At 43.6% G+C, this 17998-nt stretch overlaps 2 protein-coding genes across 2 annotated transcripts in view; one reads left to right on the top strand and one right to left on the bottom strand.

The window, feature by feature from the left end:
* The window catches only part of MCF2L2 (MCF.2 cell line derived transforming sequence-like 2), a 132789-nt gene that overhangs the window by 55365 nt on the left and 59426 nt on the right, over nucleotides 1-17998 (top strand). Inside the window, exon 15 of the mRNA XM_026045433.1 lies at nucleotides 124-212. Coding sequence (XP_025901218.1) covers nucleotides 124-212 — 89 coding nt within the window. The remainder of the gene's footprint in view (nucleotides 1-123; nucleotides 213-17998) is intronic.
* B3GNT5 (UDP-GlcNAc:betaGal beta-1,3-N-acetylglucosaminyltransferase 5) lies at nucleotides 3487-5712 on the bottom strand. Its single transcript, XM_026045432.1, has one exon. The coding sequence runs from the start codon at nucleotides 5407-5409 to the stop codon at nucleotides 4285-4287; it is 1125 nt and encodes a 374-aa protein (XP_025901217.1). The 5' UTR covers nucleotides 5410-5712; the 3' UTR covers nucleotides 3487-4284.

Raw genomic sequence — 17998 nt, 5'->3', positions numbered from 1 at the left:
GTTTATATTTTTAATGTGTCTGCAGTCTTGCCTGTTCAGGATCTATTTTTTTCAAAAAATAATTAGCAAATCAGAGCACCAGCAGTTAAGCTTCCTTACTTTTAACGTGTGCTTCTCATTCAGATTGAAGTGATGCACGAAGCGAGCCAAGGAGGGTCGAGCAGAGTGCTGGTGATGAGCGAAAGCGATGAGAACCTGTCCACGAGGAGGAGGTAGGATCACACACCTGGGCCCGGGCCCTGTTCTGGCTGCCTTGCAATGCAAAACCTACCTTTAAGCACAGCCTCAGCCACCTCTTTGAAGTCCGCTCTGAGATTACATGCAACAAAGTCATTGCGATGCTTATAACCATGCATTTATGCAGTCTAGCAGTTAGTAAAGGAAGCAGGATTTATGGGGTTTGGGCCACCCTCTGCCTTGCCTTCTTGGTGTTACAAGTATTAGTAATGTGATGTGAGAAATTAGTCTTTAGAAAATTCATTAGAATCAGCCTTGCATATGTAATTCACCAAAAAATTTTTATCACAGTCTTGAGTGTCAGAAAGGGCCCAGGTGCCTCCAGTCCTAGCTGAACTGCACAGCCTCCGATGTGAGCAAGAAAACCAAATTACACACAACTACCCACTCCCCAAACACACACACAACACAATCTACAACCCAGCCCTGTGACCCATTTTCATCTTCACTATAATTTAGATAATGATTTATACTCAAGCTATGCCACTAGTTCAGCCAGGTACAAACTGAAGTGGCAAAAAGCTTAAGAAAGATCCATTTGCTTCAGTATCATAGACAGATTTGAGACATATATAGAAGTGCAACTTACTGTGAATTTTAGAGTCTTGTAAGTGCTCATGTACCCTATGAGAAATAACAGTGCAATAAAAGTACTGCCCTCCAAACTAACAGCTAATTCTCAAACTAGGTGAAGTTCAATTTGAAATAGTTTATTTACATAGGAAACCAATTCCCCCGTCCCCAAAGATGTATCCTTGAACATCTTGAAAGTATTTGAATGTGGGAATTAAACATGAACAGATTAAGCTTCTAATATTTGGCATTTTCTTCTTACAACCTCGGACTGGAAAGTGGATAAAAAATTATTGTTCTCTTTTCCCTCCTCTTGGAAACACCTATTTTGTTAGTTACTGGTTAAGTTAAAAAAAAGCAGAGGGCAGCAACTACCAGCTACAAGGAATGCAACAATAGATTGAAAAACAAAGAGCTGGTAAATAAAAAAAAAAAAGTCTTTATTCAAAACAAGTTTTACAAAACAATTATCTTTTGTGGTACAGAACAAAGTTTAAGAATAAATATTGAATATCTTTGTATAAAAATTAGTAATATCAAAGGGGAACCGATGCAAACCAAACGGTAAAAACAACTTTAGAATTAAACATGCTGTGCAACAACATCAAAACTGTTAATGAGGAGTGACCATTCAGGCTGATAGTTTCATCTGTAGAAGTAAAACCTGACAGCCCTGCATTAGAGCACCAACCATAACGCTTGTTAAAAGAAAACGTTTCCAGAAAAAGGTGTACAAATCCTACATCAGTGTTTACAACCAAAATTAAGAAGTTCTCTAGCTTCTCCGTTCTTGGGAAGGAGCGCCTTCATGCTTTTCTTGGAATTCACTAGCCCTTTCCTTTGTCACTGCAACAAAGTCAAATGCAAACTACCAACAGCAAGGCTCTTTTAAGATGGAGAAACAATCCAAAGGAACCAAAAAACCCCCTCAAACTAGCTGTGAAACAGAGTATTTCAATGGTCAGAAGTGACTTTCATTTACTAGCAAGCCTCACTCAAGCGGCATTTCAGATGTTAGCTAGGTAATTATGCCACAGAAATGTAAGCACTTACTGTAGCTTTGCTTGTATGAGTCAAAACCCCCAAATGCCAATGCCTACTTGTGCTGGAAGGACTGGAGTGTTAGCACACTTTAGATATCTATACTGCATATGAAAACAATCTTTTCCTACAGTGAACAGGTATATTATGTAGTGCAGTCTCATTATATAGCTTATTGACTTAACTTGGGTCACACCAGGTCAGAGACTTGATAAGGAGACTTTCCTTCAATGCTGAGTGCTCTCTCCTCTGTATGTGTATTTATTTCTCTACGCAGAGTTGATTATAGCTCTTTTATAAACATGTCAGTACTATAATCAATCTGCTTAAGCAATAACATTCATTTGATTTATTTTTCTGTGAATATTTTAAAATATTCTTTGGAATAGTAACTTCGATCATTTAGACACTGCAGGTATGCAGTTTATTTCTTCATATACTGAGTATTTGGGTTTGGGGATGTTGGATGCCCACTCTTTTCCTTCTCAAAAAAGAAAAAACACCACCACACTTCTAGAAAGTCACATATTTCACTTAACTCTAGTAGCTACCTAGGAGCCATCTGAAATGACAGCTTGGAGAAAAGGCAGCAAATTCACTCCTGGATTTTGTTTAAATTAACATTAACCATCCATACACTTACACCCTTAGCACAACTTCAAGAGTAGTAGCAATTGCTTAAACCAGGTTTGCTACTTACAGCTTAAAACCACCATTTTGTTTTAATTGTTTCTAAAGCAACATTTAAGGTTAGAGGACACAGATAGGCACTTCACTGCTCTCACACAGCCGTAACAGCGAGAACCTTTGGGGAGAAAAGGCCAATATTAAGACACCTTAAAATCAAACATTGCTCCTGTAGCTTTTGTACACTGCTGCAACAGATCAAAAAAAAAAAAAAAAAAAAAAAAAAGGCAGATGGTTGTTGGTTTCCAAGCCTTTGGCCTGTCACCACCATGCTGCTAAATTACTCATTCAAGCTCTCAGAAGCAGTTTCTTGACAGTCCACCTGAAATTCATTCCTGTGTCAAATCTGTTCCCAAGCAGTATCCGGCTGTACCTTGGGTGGTCTGTGTATCCACTCTGAAAGCTACCACAGGTTTGGCAATCATCAACCTGTCCCGAGAGCCTGTAAAGACACCTAAAGATGCAAGGAAAAGGCTGTAGAGTCCTCCCAGAATCTTGTTTTTGAGCCATGCACAGCACCACAGTAGATCTGTTAATAGCTAGTTTCAGTATCACTGAGTTTTATCCCAATTTGCAGTGTAAAGAGCATTTTGTTCATCTCAGAGGTAAATATTAACACTGAAACCTAATGAAGATGGGGGATTTTCTGGATACAAACTATTTTGAGGTTGTAAAGACCATCTTGTGCTTAAAACTTCTGAAAAAGTGTTAGTGGTTTGGATTTGTGCTTTGAGTTTCTGTGGATCACCACCTCCCTACCCCTTCACTGTGAAGTTAAACTTCCGAAGTGCATAAAATAGCCTCTGTAAACTCAGGCACAATTTTCCTCTTTTAAGTTCATTCACAGCTTCCCCAAAGCTGTAAGGAAGCAGTTTTCTGGAAAAAGGAAAGCCAGTTACAAACTTTTGCTTGGCTTTCACCTTTAGAACCATAACTGTGGGAAAGCAGAAGCAGTGTTAAAAGGTATTCTTACAGGATTTAGCTTATTTGCTAATCAAACATTGGAGTATTTGAATGTACTGCTTCAGTTTTCAGAAGGCAGAGAAGGATTAGCAAAACCACTTACATAGGTAATACTAGGTTTTGATTCTTTCAAGCTCACTCCCAATCTAATTGCATATGTTATGAGGTGCATATGTTACTTCAAGAACCAAATCAAAGGGTGCTCAAACACAACTTCCCCACTGCAAGCGCTTGGGGAGCTCAGAAATGAAGTTGTTGCAGGTCTTCACTTACAGCACTGCTTGCAGGTTACACAGATCAAGGGTTGTTTTCCAGGTTTAGCATTCAGAAATGGTGAATATTTCTATTCACTCTATATTGGCTTAAACTGAAGTAGAAGTCCCATTCCTTGTGTCAGAAGTTAGTCCTTGTTTTGAGAGCTCTACCATTTTGATAAACTCTTTTAAAAAAATGGGGCTTAGTTCACATTGAAAGACTGACAAATTCAAAGTAACCAGCATTTTCTCTATTTTCAAAGTCTGGAAGTCAAATCCATTTATAGTTCATTTAATGATAATCTAATCCAAACCTGTCTCCCTTGAAGATTAAGAACAGGCCACAGTGTGAAGCTGTAGTACAGTAGAGAACTATTCAAATTACAGTTTCCAGACAGAAGTTGGGACCACCCCCTCCATTTCCCTCCAAAACCTATTCACATTTCAGTTTTACCTCATTTTGAATAAACAGCTAAAGAGTTGTTGCTCCATTTTGGCTCAGTGGATCTTCAATGCAGATATTCAAGTATTAAGAGAATGCAGCTGAACAAGGGTATGTGTCCACATAGTATAACTTGCAGAGAAGCACAATATTAACTATTTTGCAATATATTCTACCAAAAAACCCAGAGGAAATCCTCCTAACATTGGGATCTGTAGCCTCCTTCCAGAGCTGGTGAAGGTCATCTACATGTCCATGAGATGTCATCATTTTGTTATAAATGCAGGGATGATATGGAGCCTTTCCTTCCCCTGAAAAAAATACATGGTATTGTGGTACAATTCCCATTTTATTGGCACAGAGACCCATGAAAACATCATCTATGTAGAGGCTTGTATTAAGAGTCTGTGAAGCCTCGTATACCTTAGCTGCTACATCACTTGATATTACATAGGCAGCTCCAGCTGTGTAGTCTGGATAAGAGGGCCACTGATACATTTCATATGGCACATAGTATTTGCTACTCTTGTCTCTTACGGGAGGGGATCCACGATGGACACGGCCAATCCAGAGATCTTGAACACCCATCTGTGCTAGACTTTGGAGATAGGCAACAAGATTTGGCATATGGATAAATATGTCATCGTCTGCAGACATGATGAACTTGGCATGAGGACAGTAGGCATTCACCCAGCTAAACTGCAGGAGTAATTTAAGAGTAAGATTGTGAAAAGTGTCTAAGAAGTCTTGCTGAATCAAGTCACTGTATTTCTGGTCTTCCAGCTGAAGTTTTCTTTGCAACTCTGCTCCCGTTGGTCGTCCCAAAGCAAAGAGTGTTTTAATGCTGGCATTAAGCTGAGAGCGAACGTACTTCTCGTTACCCCACGTTTGTCGAATTGCGTCCCTCCGATGTCGGTTTTCAGGGGACGTCTTCACAAACAACAGGAGAAGGACGTCCTGCTGCCGACACTTCTCTTTGTGGTTGATCAAGTACTGGTAGCTTGCTACCCTGTCCAAGTTATCCCTGTTGATGGACAGGCTGTTGTTCACAAAGTTGTAGCTATTTATGAGGTATCTGTAAGAATAGGACTTCATATGGCTCACAAACCTGTTATCAAATGGCCCCCAAAAAATCATCAGACACAGTATGAAGCAAGTGGCAAAGATCTGCAAAAACTGGCATTTTCTGACTCTCCTGGGATTAACAAACATTCTGAGGCAGTTCCTGCAATCCCAGTTCCCGTTCAGGATCAGTGTTTACAGCACTCCTCTTTCCGTTTCGGAGGACAGAGCCGTCCCTTCACAACAAGCGTCCATGGTGAGGCATGTCGTCGTTCCTCACTCAGTTCCCTCGTAGAAACGGACGTGATGGTGGGTTTCACAAGTCATCTTCCTCGAACACGTCCTCTGGGAGCACGCAGGCAGCTTCGGAGAAGGGTCCTCGCAGAACAGCGTTCTTCCTCGGCGGCATCCTGGCAGCAGCGTTTCCAGACGGAGGTCCCTCTCCTTCCCTCTACGGCAGCAAACACCTGCCAGTTTTAAGAAGGGCGAGAGGGGAAAATAGTACATTAGCGAGCTGCCATCCCCCCATCTGATTTCACATTTTGTCAGGGAATAGAGGCGACCATCCCAATACCCCCCACCTGCCCCCTCAGAAAAGCAGGCAGCAAGTAACAGCGTGCTGCCGGTGGCACGCCTGAGGGAGGTGGTGAAGGGCAACTTACTTCCCTTGGGCACAGAGCTACTTCCTAAGAAAACCCACTGTAGTCACAGATGGGAACCCCGCTCCTTCCCCCGTCCCAGGTGACGAGGCCGCCCCGAGGGACACGGTCACCGCCTGGCCGGCTCCACAGGGAGGGCAGCGAGGGGCCAGGCCGCACGCCGGCCCTGCCCACCACTGCCACCCTGAGGGGAAGGCAGGAAGGCGGCAGCACCTGCCCCAGCCGCCCCACTTCACCATGCTGGAAAGGGCCTTTAAGGTGCCGAGCTGCTCCACTCAAAGGCTTGAGGCCTGTGCTTTTTTGTCCCCCCTAGATGAGGCAGAAGTTGAGCTTGGGTTACAAACCTCTGGGAGTTACATGTTACATGTCAGCTACCAGCCAGGGCTGCCAAGAGTTGGTGCAGATTTCACTTGGGCATCACACTGACACTGCTATGCCAATGCTTGCAGCCAGGAGGTCCTGGTGTTGGCCAGAAATATCACAGGGTAACGCCCAAGTTGCACCTTCTTGCCCAACAGTATGGCAAACACAGCTCTTCTAGTGAGTTTAGTAGATAGGAGAGCTGAAACAAGGACAATTTAGCCTAGAAGAGGAGCTACTACTACAAGGTCAAGAGACCAAAGAGATTAAGCTCTCCATCATGCCAGAAATTCAGCCAGAAACTGAGCACCACTGCACGCCAACACCATCTCCAAAAGCAAGAGAGCACGAGCTGCCACCATTACATTAATAGCTACATGCAAAACAAGCATTTGAGAGTCTTACCCATTTGAGGTCTTGTGACTAGACCACAATGGGAGAAAGCAACCTAGACAAAGAAAACTTAGTGCAATATTCTGGTTTCCTGTTTAATGTGGGGAAGGGGCATGCTGCTCAAAGCAGGCACCACAGATTGCTGCGGCTAAGGCTTGCCCGTTGCAGCACATAACAGAAAAGCTGTATGGGCAGTTTGGGAAACAGAAGCGAGCCAGCACTTTTTATAGTATCAGTTTAAACCCTTTTTATTTTGGAAACATAGAAGTTAAACAATGCACCTCCACCGAGTTAAAAACTCAGCAGCTTTACAATAGTGTGCTATTGCAAGGCTTACTCCTGCGTCAGCTGCAGAGCAAAAACACACGCAAGAAGCTGGAGTGTTACAGAAACCTAGGCATCAGATTGCTCCTTTTGGAGGAGTTGGTCTGAACATATCTACTACCTCTTGAAAAGTGGTGACAAGCTTTGTTGCCCCCCAGCCCTGCACAGCTTCTTTGGCACTCCTTTCTAAAACAGTGTGTAAACTTGGCATGAAAACTGCAGCACTGTCTTACCCCCAGTTTACAAAGCACACCTGAACTTACATACAGCAGGCGACATGGAAAATAAGGAAAGGAAGGGTTGCATGCAATGTGTTTGGAAACAACAAATCTCAGTAGAGTTGAGGCAAAAAGAACAGCCTCAGCTTAAATACCAGCTTACTCCTAAGCCTCATGGCCTCTTAAAAGGAGTTGACCAAGGCAATCCATTTAACCACTTGAAGCAAGTTTACCTCAGTAAGCATAAGAGTGCTTGTCAATCACTTGGATAACAAGGTTTGGTAACAGTCTTCAACTATCAACTAGTTTGGTAACTAGTCTTCTAGTAAAAGGAAGGAATCACTGAGATTCCCTCAAAATACAAACATAATGATGGAGGTTATTGAACCTACATTTATAGTGTTCTGTGGTGGTGACAGTAACTATGAAGTTCCCATAGAACTAGGGAAAAAGAGTGAAATCTCCATACAAACAGCTTTAATTATGAGTAGAAGGGTGCTCAGGACAAAAAAAGGGAAGAAGTTTCCAGCTCTTCAGGACCCCCTCCAGACCAGTACAGATGTGAAAAAGAAAGGCCAAGACATTCCTTTAACTAAGCACAAGGCACAAAATCAGTCTCAACTTTCATTCCTCAAAACTAGATCAGGCAGCAGCCATTATGGCAGAGTTGTGTGAGCTTTTAGTTGACAGAATTTGTTCAGAATCCATCTCAGGAACATGCCCTTCAAATAAGTTTTAAATGCAATTATAGGTGAACAGTATTGATGAAGCCTAAGGAGGCATAACACCTTTCTCCCTCACCAAAAACAAACAAACATAAAGAAGCCTAGAAACTTCCTCTCACTGGCATTGAAGGTGCCAATGCCTTAGTTGCTTTTTGTCATAACTTTATGGATTATTTGAAATAACAGTCATCCTTTGGACTTCATCCCCCTCTCCTCCCCATAATAAAAAAGGGCAGGTTGAGTCACTGTATGAACCATTCATTGCCAACCCAGTCTCTTAATTCTGGGAGAGGGGAAAAAAGTGTTCTCCCTAACTTAAGGGCTTTTCTTCACATTAAAACCATGCTTGAGAGTGTTTTCCTGACTGTAATTAAGGTGCTTTGCCTCTTAGTGCACATTTTCCTACTTGTAGCTTGAAAAGTTTTATAGTACTCTCAGAACTAAGAAAAAATGGGAGATGCTCTTAGTGTAGCTGCCTTCCCTTCAGGTACAAGACCTAAAGGTCGGAGCTGAATGCAGTCAGTCTCCCCTCAGTTGAGGGCACTGCAAGCTTCTGTCTACCCTGCAGCAATCCAGCTTTCCCAAGAGGAATTTATTTGCTTAAAGTATTACTACAGGCATGACTGTTAGGCATTTGAATGTAGAAGTATCTGCAAATCTGTATTTTGTATTATGTACCTATTCTGTGATGAAAGAGGAGCTGTTATGTAACAGAAGGCCTTCTCTATAATTTTTGAAGTGACCATTGTGTAAAGCAGGTTCTTATAGAGCTACTTGACATGTCCACAGATTTCAGTATTGGAGAGTGCATTTCAGCAGAGAAGTACAGCAGTTTGGGAAAGTTCAGTGGGGAGAGACGGTCAAGAAAGGCTCTAAAACACCAACACACCTTAGATGAGAAACACCAGAGACTCACTTGAGACTGCAGGGAATCACAAATGTAAAAGATTTTCCCTCTATCCTAAAACAGGTACTAGATAAGACCTCTCAGCAAAGACCATCCACCCTGCTATGAAGTTTGTTATGTGGTACACCGCACAGCTTGGACAATTTGTCTACAATAGATCAGACTCCTTTCCACACATACATCTGTTTTAGGACAAAAGGCTTTTCTTTTCCCCTACTTCCCCATAGGAAGGAAGTTAAATTTAGATCACAGGAAGCTTTCCCAGGAAGCATTATTTTAAAGAACAGCCACTTTCCTACCATCATCTTATAGCAACAACAGTCTATTTCACATAAACTCTTACAAACTATTTTTCAAAAGGTTAATATTTCTTGCTCCTACAGAATCTTCAATAAGTTATTTAAAGAAAGAATAGCAAATATTTCCCTGCTCAGTGAAATACAGGCAAAACTGTTTCCTGTTAGACTTTTTCCTTGCTACAGTGATTATTTCTCTATCCTAACACCTGCTTTAATGTCCACCTTCTGTTAGCAGCACACAACAGAGCTTTTGGAAGCAAAAGATCATTTGAAAAACTCAGATATTCATGAATTAGCTGCTCTAAAATGGATAAAGCAAGTTTTCAGCTCTAAGAGAATACCTCAGACATTATCAAGTTGCAGACAGAAGTCATCTGTCTAAAGAGCACTCTTATCTCCATGCCTGCTTTGCCTTGGGTTTTCCCAGAGAACAGTCAGGTCATCTAAGGGTGGAGGTCCCTGTGATGACTGAGCTCAATCAGAAGCTCACTGCTGTCAGTCAGGGGAGGCCCTGCACCCTTTTCCCAACCCTGCCTTCTCATCCTCACCACAAAGACCTGCACCTTGCATCAACTCTAGATCTTATCTAGTTTCTCAACACCTCAAATTCAACTTACTCCTCCTGGTCCCTTACCCCTCAAGAAGCCACCTTTTGGCTCACTGCTATTAATTCAGGTCAAGCTATATATAAAGAATATAACCTCAGTTTACATCCGAACTATAGCATTGCTGTTGTTAAAACTGGGTGCTGCACTTGCAGTTTTTAAAATTGTCCATCTAACCCAACGCTACTTCCAGGCTACGTGTTCCTGAGAAAAGCCTAAAGCCCTGGGGCAGGGTCTTGGTCTCCAGACAGGAGAGCCCTGTCACACAGGCTATTCCAGCCTCTCCAATAACTGAATGGGACATCCAGATTAAGTAAGTGGCATCTCAGCAAGATGCTCCATCCTGCTGAAGAGCTTCAGCTGCCACATGGACTTCTGCAGCAGAGGGAATGTGTCCACTGTGTTCAACTACAGAAGTGATAGAAGCTTCACACTGCAGTTAATATCCTAGAAGGACTTAGATGGCAAATCTGACTGAACTCAAATTTAGACAGCATTCAAGTCTAGCATAAGGATGAGACTATTCTAAAGAGTTGAATTTTCTTGAAGTTAAAAAAAATTAAACAGGAGCTACAAGGTTCAGAGAGCAAAAGGTTTGGGCACATTCATAGGCTTGCAATAGAACTTAAAATCTACTGAATTTCTTCATCTTCAGCAGTATTTATTTATATATTGCTTGCACCAGATTACCAAAGCAAATCTAGTCTTGTCCAGTAAGCATTGAACAAACCATTAAAACACCAAACTGTTTATCAGGATTTCCCTTTCCTAATAATTAACAACCCTTTCAGGGGAACATTAGGTGAAAAGCTATTACAGAAATTTATTAGGAGACACTTGAAGCTGTGACCACCTCTTTCTCATTAATGCAGAGCATTGGTAGGTGTTGGGCAATCTATGAAATGTTGGTTTGCAAGGAAATTCAAGGCTTGGCAGAGCACTTGAGTGAAGCCTTTCAACTCCTTCAGGGCTGGGAGAACAAACAGGTTAGAAGATCTTAGTGTTGCCAAGAAACAGGGGACTGCCAGCAAAGCTTTCATTCCTACAGATGTTGTGCACATGCTGCAACCACCGAGTGCACAGGAAGACTTCTTCCATGTCCCCTAAAATGCAGCAGCAAGTGCAGTTGCTATAAGCTAACCCTAGTGGAGAAAACTGCCAAAAGACTTGCCTTCTTCTCTTATTCCTACATAAATATTCCAGTTTATCTCAAGCAGGATCTGTTCCCCTAAGCAGCTACCGTGCAGAAGAGCAGGAGACTCCTTTCCATGGCAATCCACATTTATTAGACTGCAATTTTCAATGGCTTTAAGCTGCTGTAAGGAGACTCACAAACAAGCTAGAATGAGGACTGCATTTTCCAGAAGTAAAGCTTCAAGTCATTTAGTGAAGGAATTTGCATTTATTGCACAATTACTAACATGAAATTTCATGCGTTGGGTGCATCAGCAAGAGGCAGCTCCTTGCCCTGCATGGTAAGGAAAAGTTTCTGTAGTTTCAGAATCCAAGAGCAACAGGACTAGAGGCTACATACCCTTAAACCCCTCCTATCTGAGAGGGCCTAAGTAAAGACTCAGGTTCTGTGCAGGCAATCCAGCACAGCAGGACACAACAACAGTGCTTCAGTGGTACCTGTCACACAGCCCATCACACACATTCCTTTGGCAGAGAGCCATGCTCTAATGCTGTACTGAGCAACAATCTGCATTTACGCAAGCCCAGTCTGAAGTGCCAGTTTTTAAAGGGATGCCCCATCCAGACATATTTCTTTCCATTCCTGTGTAGTAAGGCAGAAGCACCCAGCAGAACAGCAGAGCTCATTAACCACAGCCAATGTTGCCTCCCACAGCGGGAACTGGCAGAGCTGCAATATGAAAATCATTATCACAGCACTAGCATTTAAGCACCCTTAATATCTTCATTAAGAGGAAAAAAGGCTCCATCTTTGTAGTTATGCAGACATTAGGATTCCCAAGAATCATCCTTTCTAATAAATCACTTAGAGCTGCTGTTTATTTCTAGCAATTAATCTGGAAGATTGGATTCTTTTTGGCAGGAAAACGCACACAAACATGGGTCTGCCTTTTCCTTAAGGAGGGAGAGAAAGGAAAAGTAAGCTATATGAAATACCTGAAATGGCAATGGCAACTTACATGTTTAACTGGAACAGTTCAGCTCTCGGGGGGGAGGGGAAGGTACCTTGGCTTTAAAATGAAATCTAAGCCAAGTTAAGCAAACTATAACAGCCAAGTTTATTTTTCACATGCAGTCATCACAAAGTGCATCTTTTTTTATGGGTACAGGGGAGGGAAGCCAGATCACTGCAGTGAGGTGCAGCAAGATAGTGTTTTGCTTATAATCATGCACCTTACATGAGTCACTGAGGCCAACTGCAACCAATTAAACACATCTAGTGACCTTACTTTAATAATATAACCAGATCTAGCTTCGTAACGTAACACTTCTGCAGCTTGCTTTAACAACCAGTGCCCAATTGCTTAGAAACAGGAGTGGGATTGGAGTTTTGATAGCTGCTTTCCTTGGGAACTGTTTTGATAGCTGCTTGCCCACTGTCACTCCTTCAGATCTCAGGGTCACTGCACAGGTCCCACTTCCAGACTTCAAGTGCAACTGCAAGCCAAGCAATGTCACAGGGATTAGCTATGCAGTGCTATAAGCTTCCTGTGACACCTTACAGGCACACAGCACCTTAGACTATTTAATGACATTAATGTAAGCTTAAATACTGAGATTAGAGGAAGTAAGGAATAGCTACAAGGAAAATTGTACTTTACCAAGGTGTGTCTAGCTCAGTATCACGTCCTTGCAGCTTAGTAAGTGTTACAGTCTCAGCTGAACGAGGAGTGCAGTACCCGGGATGTTCACTGCAGGGTCTCCACCTGTGTGTTGGCTGAACACAACCCATGGAGAGAAAAGCTCCTTGCTGTTAATCTAGTGCTATTGAATGCTATTTGCTTAGGAGTGGGAACAGCCAGACAGACCCCTTAATCACTTGTCACACCCAGACACAGCTACCCTGTAACAAAGCTGCCATTGCCACAGCACTCCTGTAAAGTTTTAACAGATCACCAACAGCAAATATTGCTTAAGACACTTGAGCTTTTCTTGCATCCACAGATCTACAAGCTCTTGTAAAAGCAGACAGTCGCCACACTGTGTTCCCTTGGCCCTTAACAACATAGTGTCTTGTCCTTTCTCAATCCCTCCTGCTCACTGCTGTAGACAGCTGCCAGTTGCTCTTAAGCTGGAAAAAGCAAGAGAAATGCTGTATTTTCCTTGAGGCTGAAGAAAAGGGAGGACAGTTATTAATGACCTTGTCTACTTGCAAGATAATCACCTCAAATAGGTTGTCTTCTTTCAGTATTAGGACGTGAAACTATTTAAAGTAAGCAAGCAATCCACTCGACTGCATGTTCTCATCTTGTTTGCATTTGAGCTTCAGTCATTTAGAGGATAATTCTGATCTGAGACAGTTCAGCACTGGTTTGTGAGCAGTGTTTCAATGCATGCAAATACAGTGCAAAAACAAACACTCTAGATATCTATACATGTTAATTTTGCTATGGAAGCATAAAGTCATTCACAATGCACAAATAGTAGTTAAGAAGCTATATTTTCATTGAACTTAAAGTTACATTAAAAGTGTATTGAATTTAAAGAGGTCAGCCTAATTTGAGGAAAACAATTATCTAACAATAGCCAACTGACCTGACTCTCTCCACCTCACTTCTCCTAATCTAATTTTTAGACTGCAGTTCTGGAAGAAAAGTCCTCATTTGGGCATAACTTCTAAATAGTTTTAAAGCTGAAACTGAGCAGTTAATGCTTGAAATGCTCTCCAGTTAAGAGTTTTCTGTATCAAAAGAGTATATTGCAGGCCCCTTAAGAGAGCAAGGAAAAAAGGTTTTCTGCATCTGCAACAGCTTCTGTGAGCAACTGTGGCCATTTTAGCACTTTTACAATATCCAAATTCATACAGCTAGCTAATCGTTCCCTTTAGTCTGGGGGTAACGTTAAGCTTTATACCATTTTAATTACTTTACAAGACTACTGAAGTCCCACAGCTGTAGTGTAGGTTTCTTGTTTTAAATAGGTTTTCAAGACAGCCAAATATTTAACCTAAGAAGCTATCTGTTGTGCTTGAATTGAAAAAAATATATACTCAACACAGAAGGCTCCTACATATATGGTGGAGGTCTCCATGGCTGTTCCAAGCCGGCTGGGAAGCACAAGCACCTCAGATGTAGTGATAAAGTGAATCAAGAACCACCTCAACAGATCCAAAGAACTGCAGACTGGGCTGGAACAGCAGTGGTTCACAGCTCTGTTTAAGCCTGCCTGCAAGCTGGGTGGGATGAATTCCATGAATCCTCTCCCAGTACTGTGGGAACCAAGGAGAATTTTGGCCTTACACGCCATGCTTTTTGCACTGCAGCAAAGACCATAGATACAAGACAAGACACTCATCTGCTTCTTGTTGCCATTAAATACTAGGAGCAAAAAGAGCACAAACCCATGGCAAAGCAGCGAAAAGAACCAACACTCCAGACACACGTAAGAGAAACGCGACAGGACAGTGCAGTAAGTCCTGACTTGAGAGCAGCCTCTTTAGTTACGAGCTCAGCAGTTCTACACGCTCACCGAAGCTGCAGGCAGGTCGCTGGCCAGAGCGAGCCACAGAGCAGAGGACTAAACAAAGAATTCCTCAGGCTGAACTGCAGGACTCAAATCAGATAAGGACAGTCAAAAACAAAGAAGCTGCAAAACCCTCCCAACATGTTTAATAAGCAGTGAGATTTCTCCAAGACTACACAGTCTTTGTGAATTAAATGAAGTGACTTGTACACTCACATCTAACAGCGGTACTTGTCTCTGCTCAGGAGAACCGGATATTAAGTCACACTATCTAATAACATTAGCAGTCGGTGAAAACTACAGATTCTTTTTTTAAAATATACTCTTGTGCAAGAGTAATGTAAGGCCCAGTAAATTACTTCTACGTTCTTGAAGACACATTGCCCCAAACTAAGAGTTTACTATAGGCAAAGCTTAGCAAAACAGAGACTACCATGGTAGTCACTAGGAGACAGAAGCCACAAATCATCAGTGTAAAGGGAAGCTACAAAGACATGAGCAGCAGCATACAAGACAGGGATGAAGTTCAGGCCAAAGAGCAAAAATGATATATATTGTAAGAGTCTGATTATTTGAGAAAGTTGAGTTTTGAGGACAATATAATAAAAGTTTGCAGAATAACACATTAGTTTAGTTTGGAAGGGACCTCTGTAGAGGATCTGGTCCAACCCTGTTCAAGCAGGGTCTGCTACAGCAGTTTGTATAGGACCATATTAAGTTGGTTTCTAAATATCTCTGTATGGAGACTCCACCACCTCACTGGGCCACTTGCTGCAGTGTGTGACCAACCTCACAGTAAAGAAGTGGCTCCTTATGTTCAAATGTGTTGCTGCTCATGCCACGGCCTCTTGTCCCCTGAGCACCACTGAGAACAGAGTCCAGCCCTCTGTTCTTTACCTTCTTCTAGCACATATTTGTGTCATTGATAAGATGCCCTCTTCCCAAGCCTTCTCTGCTCCTGGCTAAACTGTCCCAACCCTTCCAGCCTCTTCTTATTCTCCATCTGCTCCGATCCCTTAATCATCTTTGTGGCCCTTTGCTGGACATCCTCCAGCACATCCAAGATACAGCAGTTAACTGGGGCAGTCACCTGGGACAGACCAAGCTCAGTTTGAAGGAAGTTTCCTCAGCTCAAAATGAGGGGACTACCCCACCTCCCAGCCCTGCATATAACCTCTGCTGGACAGACTAGAATCCTTTCTTCCTTTGCCAAGAAGTCCCTAAGTACCTCCCAACACAATCAACATTGATACCATGGACAAAAGGAGTTCTTGTTTCACAAGTTTATTGGGGGAACAATCTCTAACAGGAAGGTGACTGTATCGTCAGAGCAAGGCTGCATTCCCAATAGTTCTGTGGGAGATTTTTCAGGTTTAAGCCTTGCTGTAAGGCCTGCTAGCCTTAAGTCTAGCAGTCTGGAGATGGGACCAGCCAGTCAAGCTTGACCACAGAGGAAGGTGGCTCACAGCAGACAAACTTGTTCTCTGTGACACAAAAAAGCCAGAAACTCCTGTTTTATTAGCAAGATGTAGAATCACATCTCTCTTGAGCAGTCCCTTACACAAAATTGCTTTCCTTTACAAAAACATTTCTTTAAGGACATCTGACCTCCATTTGTTCAAGCAGTCTGGGGATCTTCTAGGTGTCCTGAGTTATCAGGTCTCCCAGCAGCAGCATCTCTAAGCCACCTAAAGCTGAAGATCTTTGTATTCAAGACTACACAACCACCTAGACAACCAGGACTACTTCAGTCTAAAGGGATGAAACAACCCCTTCACTTCAGAACTGCATCATCCATCCTAGCACTGGACACTGTGGTCATTTCCCCATTGCCTATAAGCAATCATAACACTCCCCACCCCGCTTGCTACTACCAAGAGTTTCAGAGGAACAGGAAAGCTTATGAAAAAGGGGAAGCCGCTCAAATATCCAAAGCTATTGTTTCCAATGTCAAAGACACAGCAGTGCACACATCAGTACAACTCCACAGCGGAACCACCACATTTTTACCCAATTCTCAAAGGATTTCAAACACATAATGTCTCCTGTATCTCCGGGAAGTCCTATAGTCACATCTGTTGAGCCTGACCACATTGCTTTCCACTGAAACTCAAAGGATTATTCAGCAGATCTCCGTAGTAGTTAATTAAATAGGATACTGAGCATCTAGACTGAGGCTAAGGAGCCAGGAGAAAATGATCTTATTCTGTGGGCTAGATGGGAGGACGAGCTGGTACTGCAGTGCCAACCCTGCACTTCCACTGCTGGTTCCAGGGCAAGTCCCAAGACCCAGCAGATCCACTGCAGTTAAAGCAAAATCCAAGCGAGTTCTCAGCAATATAAACCCTCCTTGTTTCTGTCCACAGTTTTACTGAGCAACATCTTCAAGTTAAAGGGTTAACTATCCGTAACTCCTCTGGTATAGACTGATAGCCATGAAAGACGAGGCAAGATTAGCACATCCTAGAGGCTGTGACAGCACAAGTCTGCAGGAACCCGCAGGTCAAAGTTGCAGATGTTAGGTGATGACTTATGGGGTTTTCCACCTGCACCTTCCTGCCCTGTAGGTGAGTTACTGCTCCTGGTTTCTGTACTCACCACTCCAGTCAGGCCCCTGTAGGAGCAACTGTCCTGACTACGGCTTGGGGAGCGTTAGCAGCCTGCGTGCTTCAGAAAGTTAACATTTTCCAAAAAGTGGAAGTAAATTCGCTTAGTATCTCAGCAAAGGAGAACCAGTAAGCAGGTACTACTGTAAGCAGAAAAACAAAACAAAAACAAAGCGCACACACAAAACCTTCCACTATACTACATTTAGGATCTTGCATGTCTGTATGTAGCAGAGGGCACATTCCTAAGAAGACAGGGCAGACCACTAACACCCTCATGCCTCGCTAACAGCCTGCAATTCTACATGCATACCTGCCTTCTGCAAAGCCCTGGCACGGTACAGTTGATTACATAGTTGTTACAACTGAGTTGATACCATCTCCCCAATGAAAGCAGAAGGCAGGAGAGAAACCACACGCGCGTATTTGTATCTTTTCTAGAAGACATCTATTTCCTTCCTCCCTCTTTTCTTTTTTAATCCCACATCCCTTTCCTAACGCTGGTCTTCCCGGCTGCCAGCAGATAAGTGGGGGGGGCAGGGAGCGGGCACAGGGCAGAGGCTCTGCCCTCCCAGATAAGGATGCTCCAGCGCACCTCGGCTTCCTGCTCCGCCGCTTCGCGTGGCCAGGACAGCCCCGCCGGCCCCAGCCCCGCCGGCCGCTTCCCGCAGCCCCTCACCCGGGCGCCGGGGCCGCCCCCCGCACAGGGCACCGAGCCCCGCGCGGGCTCCGCGGGGCCGGGCGCGGCGGGGGGCTCCGGCTCCGCCCCCGCGCGATTTCCGCCCATTGTTGCCCCGGGCGCGCGGAGCGCTGCGGGGCCGGCGAGGGGCACCGGGACGCGCGGCGGCCCCCTCCTCCCCGCACCGGCTCCATCGCTGCCTCCCACCGCGCTGCGGAGCGGGGGGCCGCATGGCTCCGCGGGAACAAAGGGACGAGCCCCGGCGAAAGCAGGGCTGGAGGGAAGGAACCGAGCTGGGAAAAGCGAGG

This window comes from Nothoprocta perdicaria, unplaced genomic scaffold, assembly GCF_003342845.1.
Source record: "Nothoprocta perdicaria isolate Ctin4 unplaced genomic scaffold, notPer1 scaffold_4, whole genome shotgun sequence".
In the NCBI taxonomy this organism is placed as follows: Eukaryota; Metazoa; Chordata; class Aves; order Tinamiformes; family Tinamidae; genus Nothoprocta; species Nothoprocta perdicaria.
Note: the sequence above shows the minus strand (reverse complement) of the source record. Positions and strands in the feature narration are given on the sequence as shown.

Excerpts from the sequence above, each read along its gene's own strand:
- B3GNT5 (XM_026045432.1), bottom strand. The coding sequence starts at position 5,409 with ATGTTTGTTAATCCCAGGAGAGTCAGAAAATGCCAGTTTTTGCAGATC.